General features: G+C 56.7%; 1 protein-coding gene across 3 annotated transcripts; it reads right to left on the reverse strand.

Annotated features, from left to right (window-relative positions):
• Nucleotides 1-258: 258 nt before the first annotated feature.
• Nucleotides 259-7,042, reverse strand: CCDC102A (coiled-coil domain containing 102A). Of its 3 annotated transcripts, none has more exons than XM_030457718.1 (9): nt 6,809-6,862; nt 4,709-5,282; nt 3,269-3,471; nt 3,050-3,158; nt 2,674-2,790; nt 2,387-2,596; nt 1,948-2,118; nt 1,768-1,871; nt 259-732 (listed from the first exon to the last, which is right to left on the reverse strand). In XM_030457718.1, exons 2-9 carry the CDS (start codon nt 5,222-5,224, stop codon nt 606-608), a joined length of 1,557 nt encoding a protein of 518 aa, XP_030313578.1. In that variant the 5' UTR covers nt 5,225-5,282; nt 6,809-6,862; the 3' UTR covers nt 259-605. The 3 variants fall into 3 exon arrangements, with proteins under 3 accessions (XP_030313578.1, XP_030313579.1, XP_030313581.1); XM_030457719.1 differs by lacking the exon at nt 6,809-6,862 and adding an exon at nt 6,989-7,042 and having other exon boundaries at nt 322-732; XM_030457721.1 differs by lacking the exon at nt 6,809-6,862 and adding an exon at nt 5,998-6,169 and having other exon boundaries at nt 322-732.
• Between the last annotated feature and the right edge of the window lie 10,063 nt (nt 7,043-17,105).

The following is a 17,105-nucleotide window of genomic DNA, read 5'->3' on the forward strand; positions in this document are numbered from 1 at the left end:
TGAGCACCCTTTCACCCGTGTGGGTACACACTGATGCCTGCCTAGCCACAGCCTCCCCCCTGCAACCAGGAGCTACCCCACAGCCCCTGCTTCTAGCTCACCCACAAGCTAGCCTTGTCCCCAAGCATGGGGACAGTGATGGCAGCAGGGCGATGGCAGCAGCCACTCATACAGCCCTGCTGTGTCTCCCCAGTGCTGTCCTGCATGTCTTCCCTGCATGGGGACAGAGCAGAGTTCAAGCCACCACCAGAGCCTAGGCCCCTCCTTGTTTTGTATTTCATTAAAAAAATCATATACAAATACATACATATATATAATACATATAGAAAAGTAGGCAGGAGGGTGTGGCTGGCAGCAGGGCCCACTGCCCCTCTCTGCCCTCCTGCTCCTCTTGCTCCTCCTGGGCTGCCTGGTGATAGCTTTGGTGGCCACATCTGTGTCCCAGGAAAATCTGGTGGCCAAGGGGCATTGGATACTGTCCAGAAGGCAATGCCTCTGTTTTCCCATCTAAACAAAGGTCACGGCATGGCTGGGTCCTCTGGTGACAGGCACTTGAGGGCAGAAGAGTGCCATGGGATGTCTCCATAGTGGCAGCACTCTGGGCTCTAGGGCACCTGGATCTGCAGGTCCTCATCCTCATCAGGGTCGCTGGTGCCGTCCCCGGTGTCATCAGGGCTGAAGCGGGCGCTGCACATCTTGCCAAAGAGAGGGGTGCTCTGCTGCCGCCTCAGCCTGCCAGGGAGAGCTGCTGGGGTAGGGGGTTTTGCTGCAGCCCCAGGGGGGTGCCAAAGCCCATCCCAGTCCTCCCACACTCCCCCAGCACAGCTGCACTCTAGTGAGACCTCATTCCTGGGGCCCCTGTTGAGCTCAAGGTGCAGGATCAGCCCCCCAACCCCCTCAACATGGGGCCAGGGAGCCCTGGATGATGCTTGGCACAAGGGGGCTGCTGGGTACAATACAGTCTTGTACACAGACACAGTCATGCTGGGAACCTTGGAACCAGGGAGAGTGCAGAGCAGGAGGGAGTCATCTCCCCAAAATGGGGATTCCCCCCAAAAGTACCCAGGAGTCTCCCATTCCTGTGGTGATTTCAGCTCCTCACTCGCCCTTGCACAAAAGTTCGATGAAAAATTTTGAAGGCAATACGAAACCAAAAGGACCTGATCAGATGTGACCTGTTTGCTGTGTTTTACTGGAAAAGATAAATTATTTAAAGCTGAGTGAATGGAGAGGCTAGGGGGTGGTGGTGGTGGAAGATGGAGCCTCTATTATTCCTCTATGATTTAATGAAGATGTCCCAATAAAATAAAGGAGGATTGTAAACACAGCCTCCTCCTCTGCCTGCAGGAGACATAGTATTGATCTCCCATGGCCATTTCAGCTTTTTACTGCAGGAGAGGTGAACTGAGACCAAGAAAAATTTTCTAGGGCTATAAAACCTACCTCCCACCTCTCCAGCAGCTTGGGCTGCTTGGGGCCTGCCCTGGCCCTGGGTACTGGTGTGGGAAAACCCAAGCGGTGTGGAACTGGGGTTACTGGTCTGTTGGCAGCTTGGTGTTGGTTTAATTGGGAGGTGAATGCCAACCAGCTTGCAGTGGGACAAAGAATGCTCCAAGGGTGGCTGCACACCCTCCGAAGATGCTGGAGGCACTTTGGCCACGCTTAACCTGGGGTTCAACCAGGGAGATGCTGGTTGAGGGCTGGTAGTAAGGAGAACATAATCCCACCCTTGGGTCCTTTCTTGTACCTTTCCAGTCCCCTGCTCACCGGGACTGGAGATGCTCCAGCTGCACCTGGAAGCTCTCACTCTGCTCTGTCTGCTCATCCAGCGACCTCTGCAGCTTCCGTGTCTGGTTGTGGGCCTCATCCAGCTGCAGGACAGGATAGGGTGGGGCCATAAGCAGATGCAGAAGGAGGGGAGCTGCCCACCCCTGCCCCCTTTCCCACCTCATCCTCAGCTTGGGCCAGCTCCTTCTTCAACTCCTCTACCCTCAGGCGCAGCTTCTTCACCTCACCCTCATGCTGCTCCATGCGGCGGTTGGCGTGGGCCAGCTCGGCCATTTTCTCCTGGTACTGCTTCTTCAGCTTGGTGTGGATATGCTTCAGGTCAGCCAGCTCCTGTGGTGGGGACAGAGTGGGTGGCTGAGCACATGAAAGCCCTCCCCTCCCCACTGCTGGGTGCCCCCTTCTCCCTCCCCAGGGACCATGCCCACCACCCCATGACAGAGGACACAATGGAGCAAGGATGGAATCACAACCACCCTTTGGGTGAAGGGGGGTGGCAGAGTTTGGCCTTGAGGAGATCCTGGGAGATGCTGAACCACCGCTAAAGTCACAGGGTCACCCAGGGGGAGGGCGGCAGCGGACAGGAGCACCCCCAGAGCACCTTGTTCTTCTCGAAGAGCTCAGCCTGGATGGTTTTGAAGTCTGTGTCCAGAGTGCTGGCTGTCTGGCGCCGCTTGCGAGCTAGCACCTCCTCCAGGTCCTCTATCTGTGCCCTCAGCTTCTTGTTCTCCCGCTCCAGGCTCAGCTTCTCCGTCTCCAGCCGCTCCCGACGGCCCCACTCGGCCGCGTTCTCCTCCTGCAGCCGCTCCATCTGGGACAGGGACACGGGGTGGCACGGGGCACCCCCTCGCCACTCCCTTCGCCCCCTGCATTGGAGCTCGGCCTCACCTCTGCCCGCAGCTCAGCCAGCTTCTTGTCCATGCTGGAGCGGGCGCCCAGCTCATCCTCCAGGTCCTCAGAGATGCGTCCCAGTTCGTCCTGGTGGATCTCCTTCAGGATGTTGAGCTGGGGGGGGACACACAGCACCCAAGGCGGGCAGCAAGCACCCACCCTGTGCCGCCGAACCCCTGCCCGCACCCGCCCACCTAGTCTCTGCAAATGGACCCACCAGCTCAATAGTTAAGAAATAATTAATAATTAAGACCCTTATTAAGCACCTTGGTAATGGAGAGATGGGTCACCGTGTCCAGCCATGCAGACATGCAAGATGGTGGGGGACAGGACACCTCCCAGGACACTCCTGGTCCCCAGGCACCACGCTCACCTGCTTCACCACCTCCTGCTTGTTCTTGTTGAGCTCCTCGTATTTGATCTTCCACTGGCTGAGCTCACCCTCGAGTTTCTCTATGCTTTTGCTGAGTGCCAGCTTGTCCCTGGGGAGAGGCAATGCTGGGGATAACCAGGAGGACCCCATGGGATGTCTCATCCCAGTGGGGACTGGGCTGGGCTTGCACCCTGTGAGGATGATGCACTGAGCACTCACTCCCGCTCCTTGAGCAGCACTTTTTGGGACTCATCGAGCCTCAGCTTCAGGGCAGTGACTTTGGTGGCATCCTCCTTCATGATGCTGATGTCCTCCCAGAGTAAGTGGCTCCGTTCCTGGCGGGTGAGGGAGGCTCGGGGACCCCGCTGCTCCCAGCTCTCCTCCTGCTTGCTTGTCAAGACATTTTCCATCAGCTCCAGCTCCTGCAGCACCACAGGTGGCCCAGCACAGAGAATATGGAGTTACCCATGGGTGAGGGGCAACCCTGGTTTCCCACCCCTTCTGGCATCCAGACTTCACCCCATAACCAAGAGTGTCCCTTCAGCCAAACTCTCTGGTCCCCAAGGACATCCCAAGACAGATGGAGAGGGACCCATCCTCACAGGGAGAACCTATACTCCACCAGGTTCTGCTGCTGGCTCCCTGCTCTTGCTGGGAATTTGGGACCACCATGTGGGTGATCTTCTACCAGGCTCCATGAGCCCATGGTAATTGAGTTTCAAGGGTTTCTCTGGGGATGGGAAGTCCCCAGGGACTGAACTGACAGATTGCTGGAAGATGGTGGGAGAGACCTGGATTAGGCTTGGATTTGCTGCTTGGCAACCATGCCCTCAGGTGCACTGAACTGGCACAGGATGACATCCCAAACAGTGACTTACGTGCCAAGACAAGAGCTGATGGCAGCAGAGAGGGGATGGATAGAGGAGCTGGGAGCACCCCAGTGGTGGCTCTGGTGTCCCCTCCTTTGTCCTCCTTCCTCCAGCACAGACCTGCTGGCATTCGAGCTGTGCCTGGGAGATGTCACTGACAGTGCCAAAGTCACCATCTCCTTACCAGCACACTGACTTGTGCCTAATACATCCAAAGGGAAAGGCCTAGGAAAGGGACCATCGCTGGCATTGAGGTGATCTCACTGCCTAGGGCTATGAGGACCTGGGACCCTCCACATTGCTCCAAGAGGGGTCTGACCCCTGGAGCTCCTCCAAGGAGTCAGTGTGACCCCATCACACTGCTTTGAAAGGGGTCTGACTCCTAGGGTTGCTTTGAGAGGTCTGAGAGGGGCCTAAGCCTAAACTCCTGCTCCAAGAAGGGTGTGACCCCCTCACTGCTCCAAGAGGAGCCTGATGCCACAACTGCTCTGAGGGGTCAAGCAGAGTCTGACCCTCTACACTGCTCTGAGAGAGGCAAATTCCACCCACCCATGCTGCTCCCAGAGGGGTCAGACTCACAGTCTGTGGGGCAGGCAGTGATGCCACAGGCACCCACAGGCAGCAGCAGTTTGGGGCAGCTGCTGTGGGTGCTCTACATCCTCATGGCACCCTGAAGTGAGGAGTCCCCCACAGCACCCTGGGCAACCCCCCAGAGCTGCTCCAGGCAGATCCCCATTGCACCCCTGGGTGAGGAGCCCCTCATGGTGCCTCGAGCAGCCCCTGCCCTCACCTTGGTTCTCTGGGGAGCCTCAGCCCCCACATCCCGCACGGGCTCCTGTTCGGGATCAGCCTCTCCCTCGGCCTGCTGGGCACCGGCGGGGCCCTGATGGGCACCAGAGGGGCCCTGGGGCAGCAGGTGCTCCTCGGGGCGGTCACGGTCTCGGCGCAGCCCGGCCAGCTCCTTTGTGAGGGCCTCCAGGCGATGCCGCAGCTGTCGCACCTCCTCGCGCGCCCGGTTGCGCTCGGCTCGCACCTTGCTCCACTTCTCCCGCCAGTTGGCCGTGCAGTCTGACCACCATCGCATTGTCTTCTCCATCTGGGCCGCCCGCGCTCGTGCCTCCTCCAGCTCCCGCAGCCGCAGCTCCTCCCGCCCTTCCCAGTCCCCTTCCAGCAGGGCTGGGGGGGGCCCGGGAGAAGGTGTCCCGCTGGGGGGGGACGGGGAGGGCTCGGGGGCCAGCAGGGCCAGCAGCGAGCCCCCTGGCAGAGGCGAGGAGCTGGAGAGGTGTGAGGCCCCGCTTGGGTTCATTGTGGGTCTTCCCTAGGGCACGGCCATCACCACTGGGGCAGCACCTCTGCCCAGGGACCTGTAGGGAGAGGCGGGGTCAGGGGGGCCAGGGAGCTGCAGGAGGTGGCTGGGGGGAAGGGGGACATGGCCCCTGTTTTTGGGGTGCCACACTTAGTGAGGAGGTTCCTGGCGTGAACCCTAGTCAGGCTCCCAGTGAGGACCCCAGCAACATCCCTGGTGATGGCCCCATCATGGTCCCCGCAGAAGACTCTGGTGATAACACCAGTGAGACTCTTGATGATGACCCCAGCAATAAGCAATGGCCCCAGCCAGGTCTGCAGAGGTGAGGTCCGCAGTGAGGTCCCCAGCTGGGTTTCCATCCCAGTCTGCAGCCCCCTGCCTGGCCAGCTGTCCCAGTTAGACATTGCAGCAGGCACCATCCCGGCCCAGGGCACCTCTGACAGCACACTGGAGACAACAACGTCTACATGTCATTCGGATGATGTAATCCGGATGACATCATCTGCAGGCTTCCAAGACCATCCCTGGTGCTGTGGTGAGGGGAACCAGCTCCTCGACAGCTCCATCGAGGGTTAAAGCCCGGATCCAGCCACCCCACAGCAGCAGGATGTGTGCCGAGGCCCAGCACAGCCCTAGCACCCCAGCTGGGCCAAGGCGGCCAAACCGCCCCAGGAAACCCTAATGCGAGGCTGCCTCGCCGTAATTCGATAAGTACAGAGTCCGGCTGGGCGAACCCGCAGCCTCGGGCAGGTTTTTCGGAGGGGGCAGCCGACCTGCTGCCAAATCCGGCCCGGCAGTGAGAGCTGGTGCCAGAGCAACGGGAGCACCAGCCGGTGGCGCGTGGGGGTAAAAATTAATTTCTCTGTATTTGCTGGAATGCTGAACTTTGGGTAAAACTTCGAGGCGAGCCTTGGCCTGCGCTCCGCGGGGGGAAACCCGGATCTTGGCGGGAGCCGGCACCTGCAGAGCACGGGTGTGCTGTGCGGTGCCCACGGGGAGCACCGTGCAACACCCGTGGAAGCACTGCACCTCTGGAACACCCATCGGAGCATCGGCCTCCTGCAGCGCCCACGGGAGCACCGCTCCCTCTGTATTGCCCACGGGAGCACGCACGGAGCACCCACATCGTACAGCACCCGCGGGAGCACCCACAGTCATGCAGTGCCCCCGGAATCCGGCTCCGATGCAACACCCCGGGGAACACAGGCGGACCAAGGGCACCCCCGAACCCCCGCGGTCCCGCAGCACCCCCCGTCTCGCCCCAGGCCCCCCGGGGGAGGGTCCTCCCGCCCCCCGCGCTCCCCCATTGGCCGCTGCCGCTGCCACTCCGCCGCCGGCGGTGACGCGCCCGGGCCGGCGGGACTCGCCACATTCCTCCCCTCCCGTCGCGCTCCGCCCGGCCCGGCTCGGCCCGGTAGGGCCAGTACCACTCTACTTGTCCCTCCCCGGTACCGCCCGACCCAGTCCGGTACCGCTCGGCCCGGCCCGGTGCGGTCGCCTTCTCCTGCCCCCGCCAAAGTTTCCCGCAAGTTTTCCGGTGCCGCCGGTGCCGCGTCCCGCCGCCAGCCCAGCCCGCGCCCTCACCGGTGTCGGCGCGGCGGAGCAGGGACCCCGCGCTGTCCGGGCGCTGCCTCCGAGTCTCCTCCTCTGCCCCCTCCTCCTTCTCCTCTTCCTCCTCCTCCCGCCGCTCCCGCCCCCCGCCCGCGCCCTGGGGGGGCCGGGGCCCGTCCCGCAGACGCCGGGCCCGTGTGCGCGGTGTATTACCGGTGACTGCGGGGGATGCCAAGGGGGCTTTTAGCGCCGGGGAAAGGGTGGGGTGCTCGTGGGCGCGTGCTTGCACGCGTGGGTTCCCAGGCAGTCGTGCTCGGGGTGTGCGTGTTGCACGCGTATCTCGCTAAGCGCTGGCGGGGCTGGCACACGCGTGCGGGTGGGGCCCGACCGCCGTGGGGCGTGCGTGGTGGTGGGGATCTGCAGCCGGGGATCCCGCAAGTGGCTGCCTCAAGCGATGCGTGCACGGTAGCGGGGGTTTTCATGGCCTGCACACGAGTGTGGTGCCCAAGTGATGTCGTTTGGGGACAACACAAGTGTTTGGACGTGAGGGGCTGAACGCTGCTGCTTGCACGGGGGTTCGGTTGCTCATGAGTGCCCAGGAGCATTCCTGTTCTCACGTGTTTGCACACAAGGGTGGTAGCAGGGCTTGCACACGTACGTGCTCATACATTTAATGGGTGTTTGCACACTGGCGTGTGCCCGCGCGTAAGTGGAATGAATGCACGTGGGACTGCAGCTGCCAGACCTCAGCACAGCCCCTGAGTTCGGGTGTCACACAGCATTACCCCTGCATCCCCACACATCTCAGTGACTGTCCTGCTCCCAGCCAAACAGCAAAGCCCCAAACCCACCATTCTCCCCCAGTAACTTCCTGTTTTCCAGATGCTTTTTAGCCAAAAATATCAAGAAATACAAGCGTCTGAGAGGGTTTGTGTTCCATAAGATGGGGAGCTGTGAGCTACGAGCTGTGAACACCCTTTTCTCCTCCAGCAGTAAGCAAAGCATGGGAAAATAAACCAAATTAGAGCAAAACTGTAAATGCCCGTGCATGTTTCTCCAAGCCCAGTATTTTCCCACTGGAAACAATTCCAAAAAGCTGGAGGCAGGGAATGTTTTACTTTCCCACACCCCTATCCCTGCATTTTGCTCCAGGCGCTTCATTTGTAGCCAGTAAAGCAATTTTGAAGGTGCTTTGACGAGAGCTGCTGGGGTGTGCTGGTGGGTTTGAGTTGAACCTGCTCCCAGGACTAAAACCAGGCCTTGAAAGCTGGAAAAGTTTTTTTCCAAATGCATCTTTACTATTTTATGAATGTGAGTATTTCAGGGGCATTGGCAGGTTCAGGGTGTCTTGCAGCATCCTGGGATCTGTTGGTTTTGCCAATCAAACCTTGGCCCAGTTCAGCTCCCTGTCAACCCCAGCACCCAGAGCTCTTTCTGTGGGACCACTCCCTAGACCCTCCTCCCCCAGTTTGTCTGAGTAACCAGGATTACCCCATCCCTGGTGGAGACTCCAGCACTTGCTGTTGACAAATGTCATATGGGTAGTTGCTCAGCTCTCAAGTCTGCCTGTATCTCTCTGCAGGACCTCTTTGCCCTCAAGAAAGCCCACAGCTCCAAGATTACTATCACTGGCAAACAATTAATGTATTGTTTACACTGCCACATCCACGTCCCTTGTAACAACACTGAAGAGCACTGTTCTTGACACTGAGTCCTGGGGAGCCCCACTGTGACCGTCACCCGCCTGCTCTCACCCCAGTTGCTGTCACCTTTTGAGCCTGACCCCTCAGCCAGTTGCTCGGCCTTGCTGGGTGCTGGGCAAGGTGTCCAGGATGATGCTGTTAGAGACAGTATTAGAAGCTTTGCTAAAACTCAAACCCACCACATCTACCAGCTTCCTATGCTCTGCTCAATGGTGACCTTGTCCTAAAAGGAAATTACACTGCTCATGCAGGACTTTCCCCTCAAAAACCTGTGCTGGCCATGACCAATCACCATGTTGTCGCTCAAATATTTTTCAGTAGCACACAGAAGAACTCTCCCCATCATTTAACAGCACTGCAGTGAGACTGACAGGCCTGTTACCACCATGGCCTTCCTCCTTACCCTTCTGTAAAACTGTGACATTTCTCAGCTTCCAATTGCCTGAAACCTCTCCAGATTCCCAAGACCACTGAAAATGGACAAATGCCCCACAACAACATCAGCTGTTTTCATACCTCAGGTACCCTGTTGGGCTCCATAGACTTGGGCACACCCAGCTGAAGCTACAAGTCCTGAACAAATTCAGGCTCAGCTGGGAATTTCTCACCCCCCAGCTCATGGTCTTCCAACACAGGGGGTTCCAGGGGCCATCGCTGGTGTTAAAGAAAGAGATGAAGAAGGCATTAAACATCTCCACTTTGCCTATGTCCCTGTTGTTGAGGTGACCAACCTCATCAAGCCATGGCCTAATGTTATCTCAGATCCCCCTTTTTGCTGTTGATGCATTTTTAGAAAGCCTTATTGTCATCCTTGACAGTGATAGCTGGCTCGAACACTTAAGCTGTGGCTACATGTACTTTCTTCCTGATGCATTGCCTCTCCCTGCTCCTTGTGTCCATACATGTTCCTTTTCCATCTGAACAGATCCCTGCTTAGCCCCCTCAGACTTCCCAGACTGATTAAACCATGCCAGTGATGATCAGCTTGGGTGCTGCTGCTGTGGTGCTGCTGCAGCTGTCATCCAGGTTCCTTGCCATGGGAGAGCAGGGGTTTCTGGTGAACTGGTGGTGGGAAGAAGCTCAGAGGCAGCAGATTAATTATATCAGACAGCAGTTTGCCTTTGGGCCATGCTGAAATCTGCTGTCTTCCATGTCCTCAGGTGGTGCCAGGGCTACTTCTGACCCCAGTCCCTCACTGGCCTGCAAAAAAGAGTAAGAAAAAGATAATTTTAAATCTCTCTTGATTTAATCTGCTTATCTCCATATCAACACTTCCTTTCCTGCCACATTACAGGCAGCACCAGAGCAGTTGACCCCACCATGGTGGTGCTGGCACTGAGAGCTGCTCCTGTCCCAGGGGCAGGGGCTTTTCTGGAATGAGGGGGGGGATGCTGGAGGCTCAATGGGACACAAAGCTTCTCCTCACGGAGACAAAACCCACCTGAAGTGACACCTGCACTATTCTTGGAGAGCATGGTGTGGAAATGATGTCCTCTTTGGCTCTGAGGCAGTAGGGATGATGTCAGGGGAGGTTGGGGCAAGCACCCATGTTGGGTTCCCTGGGGATCTGAGTGCTACGCTGATGAGAAGTAAAGGAGTTATTGATTGCAAAGCATCTTAAAAGTGATGTGGCAGCTGTCCCTTGTGGGGTCAGAGGGTGACCTGTGCAGGGAGCTGCCCATGGCATTGCCCCCTGCTCTGCTGCACCTGCCCCAAGGGCTCTGGCTACACCAGACCTCAAAGGGGATTCCACATGTCAGGAAGCATCAGCTCCACCATTGGATCCACAGGAAAAACCATTTGTACATTGGGGTTGTGCCTGGCACTGCTCAACCTGTACCCTCCTTCCCTGGCCCTATTGGGTGCAGGAGGTATCACAGTAGTGGAAGGTCTCTGTCACCCACCCCAGGTTTGGGCTGGGTGTTCTCAGGGCCGATGGGAGCTCCCTGGGCTGAGGTGGTCTGTGGAGTGGGGCAGGGTGCTGTACTCCCAAGTGTGGCTCCCAAAATGGCTATGTCAGAGCTGGAGGAGCTGGAGATCAAGGTGGACACCCTGGAGAAGGAGCTGCAGCAGGGCTGCCACAGTCTCTCCATGCCAGGGAGAGGTGAATGCTGGCTCCTGCCCTGCTGGACCCCAGGCCCACACATCTCCCATCATTTTCTGTGCTCTCATAGACCCACAGGGGCCAAATCCTGCAGCACCCTGCCCTAAACACCCTTCCCATGGAAAAGAAGCTGGACCACAGGTGGCGTGATAGAGAGCTACGTGTTCAAGTTAACGACCAAGCCCTTCAAGGGGTTAAACCTCAGCAGCAGGATGGTTGGAACCCCCACACTGCTGGGGCTGTTCCCAGGGTATGTTGGTACCCCCTTTTCCCCTCTGTCCCTCCACCCCAGTGGGAGGTGCTGGGGACTGTGGTGGTGGCTGAAGCTTATTCACATTGTCCTTCATCCTTTCCATCATTCTCCAAGGGTGCTTTATGCCATCAAAGCCTCCTGAGATCTGGCTTTGCTGTGGGCATGACCCAGTAGGGTCCCAGCACCAGTTATTTCCCCTGGATCTGGGGAAAAAGAAAGTGTCACCTCTTTGCATTGAGACCAGAAGTTTCTGGGGTCCCCAAAGAGCAGAGAGGGACTCCAGCTCTCCCCTCCCTCCCATTTCTGACACCCTCTTGGTAGGTCCTGGCAGGCACCCTGAGCAGAGCCTGGTGACATTGCTGACATACACCAGCACCACCATCTGATCCCTCTGCACCCTCCTGCTCTGCTGCTTCCCAGGCAGAGCCATGCCATGCCAAGCCATGCCATGCTGTCCCATGCTGGGCTGTGCCATGCCACTCTGTGCTGTGCCATGCTGTGCCATGGCATCCAGCATTCTTTGCTCTCCCCTTCTCATAGGAAGTGTCTGAGGTAAAATCTGACAAAGACCCAGATGTACTTCCTGGCTGTGCTGCTCCTGCCCAGCACCTTTCTGGTCACCACCACCCAGCTGCACACTGGCCTTCTCCTTGTCCTGGCCTGGATGGTCACAGAAGCCTTTCTCCTCCCCATCTGTCAGAGGGTGCGGGCTTGTGGAGCAAAGAGACGACTCAATATGAGTTAGCAACTAAGCTCCATTTTATTAAGCAAAGCGTTACATTTATATGGTCTTAGCGCCTTTGTGGCTCATGTTATTGGCTGCGTGTAGCTGTTCACACACCTGTTGTCATGTTGAGATAGGGTGCTGCTTATCATCCTTGTCCTGCTTTGTTGATCACAGGCATCCTGTTTGCACCTTTTTATCTGCCTTAACTTTCTTCTTCTCACGGGCTGAGAACTGGTTAAATACAACTGTTTATATGCTGTCTATGCAATGCTTTCCCATCCTGTTATTCTCCTTTTCAGCTGCCAATTCCCTTATCTTTTGCACATAGCTGATCTTTTAACAACCTTGCACCTGGGCCTCAAGGCCCGTAGCTCACTCTGGCTAAAGCTAATTAGTCAGGATTGTTCATGTCCGTTTTCTTCCAAAAACTCCCAACACTCATCAAGGTCTATGGTGTCTCCATCCTCCTCAAGCTCTTCCTTCACCTGGTGAGTGGTCACCTGTACAGCTGTCCCAGCACAGTCCCACACAGCCTGTCCCCTGTTCTACCTGTGCTGGCTATGGTGGCTCTTTTTGTCTGCCAGTGAAATACTGCAGCATCAGCACCTCTGAAGGCTGCAGGGATGTGACTCTGTGAGTGAGTGAGACTGCCAGCTCCTCAGACACACCGTGCACCCTGGGCATGCCGTGCATCCTGCTCCCTTCAAGCACCTCATGCACCCTGGGCACACAGGGCTGACCCAAGGGCCAGCAGGACCCAGCTACTGCTCTGCCAGGTGCCACATTAGGGTGACCCAAGGTCTGCCAGCTTCCCATCTCCATCTGTCTGTGCATGGGGGCACCCGCCACTGGGCCCCTCCTATGCCCAGGAGTGCTGGCCCTTGTCCCCAGAAGAGTCCCCTCCTTCAGATGCTGGTTACCAGACCGCTGGCCCATTACAACACCCTGGGCTGCACGGGCTTCATCCTGTTCCTCGGTATGGGCACCTGATGCTGCCGACCGTGTGGGTGACTTCCAGGTAAGGATTTGGGCTGCAAAGGTGGTTTCTGGGCAGCGGGGACTTCCCACTGCTGGGGGAGTGCAGCCAGGACCCAGAGCCCCACCCTTCCCTGGGGATCACGTTGTCCCTTTGCCAGCCTCAGGTACCCCACCACGGGCCATCAGCACCGACTTTGCTGCTGAGCTGACATAAAATCTCTTTAAGGCCCCAGCTCATTGCGGCTGTGCCGGAGGGTCGGGGTCCCACCCTCGGGCACTCCGCTCCCCGAGGCGCGGCCACGGCGCGGCCGAGCGCTGCCAGCAGATGGCGAGAGGAGCCCCGCGGGAGGGTCCGGACTGCTGGTCAGTGCTGCTGGTTAGCGCTGGTAGTGTAGGGCTGCTGGTTAGTACTGTTGGTTAGTGCTGTGGGTTAGTAGTGCTGGTGTAGGGCTGCTGGTTAGTGGTGCCAATTAGTGCTTCTGGTTAGCCTTGCTGGTTAGCAGTGCCAGTTAGTGATGTTGGTTACAGTGTAGAGGAGCTCCTAATAGCCATGAAGGGACACCTGACCCCTCTTGGGGACCTGTCACTGGATCATCCCATGCAGGACAGGTAGAAGTGGGGGCTCTCTGGCTACATCCCCCCAGCCCGTTTGGTGCCATCTGCAGGCTGGAGACTGTGGCCCTGGCACCCCCAACCCCTCCTGACCCCTCCTAACCCCAGGTTTTCAACCACCACAGCACCCCACCAGAATCCCTCCTGCTTGCCCTGAAGGGGAATGGAGTCCAACAAAGCCCTGGTTACTGACAAAGGGATGATCAGGACTTTGGCTTGGCATTGGGTGGCCATGCTGGAGTGGAGCAGAGGGTGGGAAGTGAGTAAATGAACTGATAAAGCAGATTTCCCCCTACTCTTACCCGGGAAGGCAAATCCTGAGCTCCTCAACATGACCAAATGTTTTATTGGGGTTTAAGCAGTGCAGCCTATGGGAAATAAATAGCAAGGACAAATAGAGGGAATTCAAAGCACTGGTTGGAGGTGATGAGTCAGTTCTGAGCCCCCAGTGCATCCCCATGCACCAAGATTGACCTGGAGCTGTACCCGTGTTTTTTCCTTTCGTGGTGCCTGGGATTTTGGAGCTGGGCATTCTGCTCTTCCTACTGGAATACTGAGCAGCATTGCACTGTGGTGATGCTGGCGTGGCTGGGAGTCTGCCTGTGGTGGCAGCAGGGCAGCTCCATGCTGGTAGCTCACTGGTGTTGCCTGGTTCTGGTCTGGTGGCAGGGGCTGGGCTCCACAGGGTGACACACTGCCTGTCACCACCTTCCCATGCCACTCTGCCTGGTGTTTCCCTTTCCAGCTGCTTCTCTGGGCCTGGTTCTGGACAGCAAAGGAAGCTGCTGGCTCTTGTTCTTTGTTCCATGCACAAAGGGCAGCCAGTGCCACCAAGCTCCAATCCCTCCTGCCAGTGGCCAGGACAAAAGCTGGTCCTGCTGCGTGGCCATGAGCCATGCATGTCTCACCGTTCCAGTGAATGATTTCAGCTATTCATTGGGAAGCCTGGGAGGCTGGCAAGTTGCCAGGGGCCTGTCTTGTCCCTCATGAGCCCCACCACGGGACAGTCACATCCTGCTGGAGGCAGCTCCATCCCCCAGTTACACTCCGGATGTGCTTTCCATGCCCCTTCCTCCTCAAGATGTCAGAACTCAAGGTGTGAATCACTCCGGTGCCTGTGAACACACCAGTACATCTTATTCCGGTATCTGGTGGTGTCTGGAAAACAATTGCTAGGTTGATTGCTTCCCGACAGTGGGAACTCAGCACCAGGAACACGGCACCCATGGGACATGGTGGTCCCTGGGGTGCTGAGCCTGTTGTCCTGTTGTTGGGGACCAGGGGCAGCAAAGGCACTTTTCCTACTCTGCCATGCCAGGAGTGGGAACAAAACACCCCCTGAGGTCCCCAGGGTGTGCAGGTGGGCTCCCATCACTCTTAGTGCCCCCAGCCCCTCGTACTGAGAGCAGGAGAAGTGAGTGCCAGCCCATCTGACCTTCCCAAGGAGACCTTCCAGTTCACCTTCCTTTGCATCTTATCAGGCAGGAGGCCAGTGAAAGGCTGCCAAGGGGGTTGTGCCACCCTTTTTTTTTTCCCCAGGGAAAGGCTGGGCCTTCTCACCCCAGTGCCAGCCCCAGCCAGAGTGCCAAAGCTTTGGAAATCCTGCAAATCTGCCAAACTTTGATGAAACAAGCAGGGAAAAGACTAAAGCCACGTGCCAGTGAGACAGGTGGAGGGGAGAAGACCTTGGATCCATTTTGGGATCCAACTCTGGAACTTGGATTCTAGGGAACAGACGAGCCTAGTTTCTGCATCCTATGGGATCATCCTCACCCAGTGCTTGTGCAAATACCCCTAGGACCAGTTTTGCCCCCTGGACTTCCCTCACCTTATGGCAGGTTAATTTCCAAAGCCAAGCCTAAACAAACAAGTTGGGTTTATTGCTCTCTGTATGGTTGGAATTTATAGCCCAGGCATCTGGCAAGTTGTTATTGCTGCTGCCCCACAGAGCCACCCAAACATGAGGCAGGGGGGGACCCTCCTCCCCTTTTGATGTATTTTTGGCTGAGTGAGAGGGAGCAGTGGGGAAGTGGGAGCACCCACAGCTGATCAAGGCAGCTGCAGGGATTCCTTGGGCTCCCCTGGCATCACAGACCTCTGAGGTTCCCAAACTTGGCAGTGCTCACTGGCTTTGGGTGGGGGGGACTCAGGTCACCCCTTCCCACCAGCACCTTTCTGCTTCATCATCCTCATTCTCCACCCATGCACCTGCTCAGCATCTTCATCAATGACCTGGATGAGTGCACCCTCAGTCAGTTTGCAGATGTCATCGAGTTGGATGGGAGTGTTGATCTTCCTGAGGACAGGAAGGGACTGCAGAGGGATGTGGATAGACTGGATCCATGAGCGGAGGCTCTGTAGAGTCCTCAGGACAGGCTGGATTGATGGTCCAAAGCCAGTGGTATGAGGTTCAAGGAGGCCAAGTGGCAGGCCCTGCACTTGGCTAACAACAGCTCCAGGCTTGGGGAAGAGTGGCTGGAAAGTGCCCAGATGAAAATAAGCTGAGGGTGTTGTCTGACAGTGGCTGAGTCTAAGCCAGAATGCTCCCAGGTGGCCAAGAGGCCCAACAGCATCCTGGCTTTTAACAACAATAGTGTGGGCAGCAGGAGCAGGGCAGGGATCATCCTCCTGTGCTGAGCACTGCTGAGGCTGCACCTTGAATCCTGGGATCAGCTCTGGGATCCTCCTGACAAAGACATTGAGGGGCTGGAATGTGTCCAGAGAAGGGCAAGGGAGCTGGGGAAGGGTCTGGAGCACAAGCGTGCCCAGGAGCAGCTGAGGGAACTTGGGGTGTTCATCCTGGAGCAAAAGAGGCTGAGAGAAAACCCTCTCATTTTCCACAACTGCCTGAAAGGAGGTAGGAGCAAAGCAGGGGTTGGTGTCTGCTCTCAAGGAACAAGCAACAGGTCAAGATGAAATGGCCTCAGGTTGCCCATGGGAGGTTTAGATGGGGTACTGGGAACAATTTCTTCCCCAAAAGGATTGTCAGACCTTGGCACAGGCTGCCCAGGGCAGTGGTGGAGTCTCCATCCCTGGAGAACGTCTATACCCTGGAGATGTGGTTCTTGGCTCAGTGGTGGCCTTGGCAGTGCTGGGTTAATGGTTGGACTGGATGACCTTAAAGGTCTTTCTCAACCCAAACAATATGATGATTCTACGAGCTACCAAGAGGCTTTTAGGGGGGTCTTGGCACTCATTGACTCAGCTTTGGATGGCCCCAGAGGACCTCTGCCCAGCTTGGCCTGGCAGCATACTGGGAGGGAGCTTGGTGGGACCTGCTGGAGCCTTCCTGTCCTGTGGCTGTGCTGCCAGCAATATGGCCTTGGGAAGCACTTAGGAAGTTTTCTAGGCTTTTAGGAACTTTTAGGGGTTTTAGGAAGTTCTAGGGCTTTAGAAAACTTAAGGCCTTTCAGGATCTTTTAGGAATTTTAAGGATACTTAGGAGGCTTAAAGATCTTTTAGACCTTTTGAGAACTTTTAGAGCTTTTAGGGTTTCTGGAACAGTAAGAGCTTTTAGCATTTTTAGGGCTTTTGGAGCTTTTATGGCTTTTAGGAGCTTTCAAGGGCTTTAGGAACTTTTCAAGCTGGAGGATCCTATAGGGTTTTTATGAGCTTTTAGGGCTTTGAGGAACTTCTAGGGGTTTTTAGGGTTTTGAGGAACCTTTAGGGCTTTGAAGAGCTTTGAGGGTTTTGTGGAACTTTTAAAGCTCTGAGGAACTTTTACGGGTTTCAGGAAATTTTAGGGCTTTGAAGAACTTCCCTGGTTGAACAATAAACCCTTTCCAGGCTGAGTGAGTGCCACTTGCCGAGCCCAAGGGCAAATGACCCTTGCAAGGGACAGCACAAGAATTTCCTCCCTCTGCATCTCTGAAGACAGCAGCATGGCTGCAGATTTACAGATAATCACAATAACATCAACAACTGCAGACATCAACCTAAAAATAACTTCTGAT

This window comes from Calypte anna, chromosome 11 (genome assembly GCF_003957555.1).
Source record: "Calypte anna isolate BGI_N300 chromosome 11, bCalAnn1_v1.p, whole genome shotgun sequence".
In the NCBI taxonomy this organism is placed as follows: Eukaryota; Metazoa; Chordata; class Aves; order Apodiformes; family Trochilidae; genus Calypte; species Calypte anna.

Excerpts from the sequence above, each read along its gene's own strand:
- CCDC102A (XM_030457718.1), bottom strand. The coding sequence starts at position 5,224 with ATGAACCCAAGCGGGGCCTCACACCTCTCCAGCTCCTCGCCTCTGCCA. Across the intron at positions 3,472-4,708 it reads AGGCTCCCCAGAGAACCAAG|GAGCTGGAGCTGATGGAAAA; the intron begins GTGAGGGCAGGG and ends GTGGTGCTGCAG. Across the intron at positions 733-1,767 it reads CTGGAGCATCTCCAGTCCCG|GCTGAGGCGGCAGCAGAGCA; the intron begins GTGAGCAGGGGA and ends TCTCCCTGGCAG.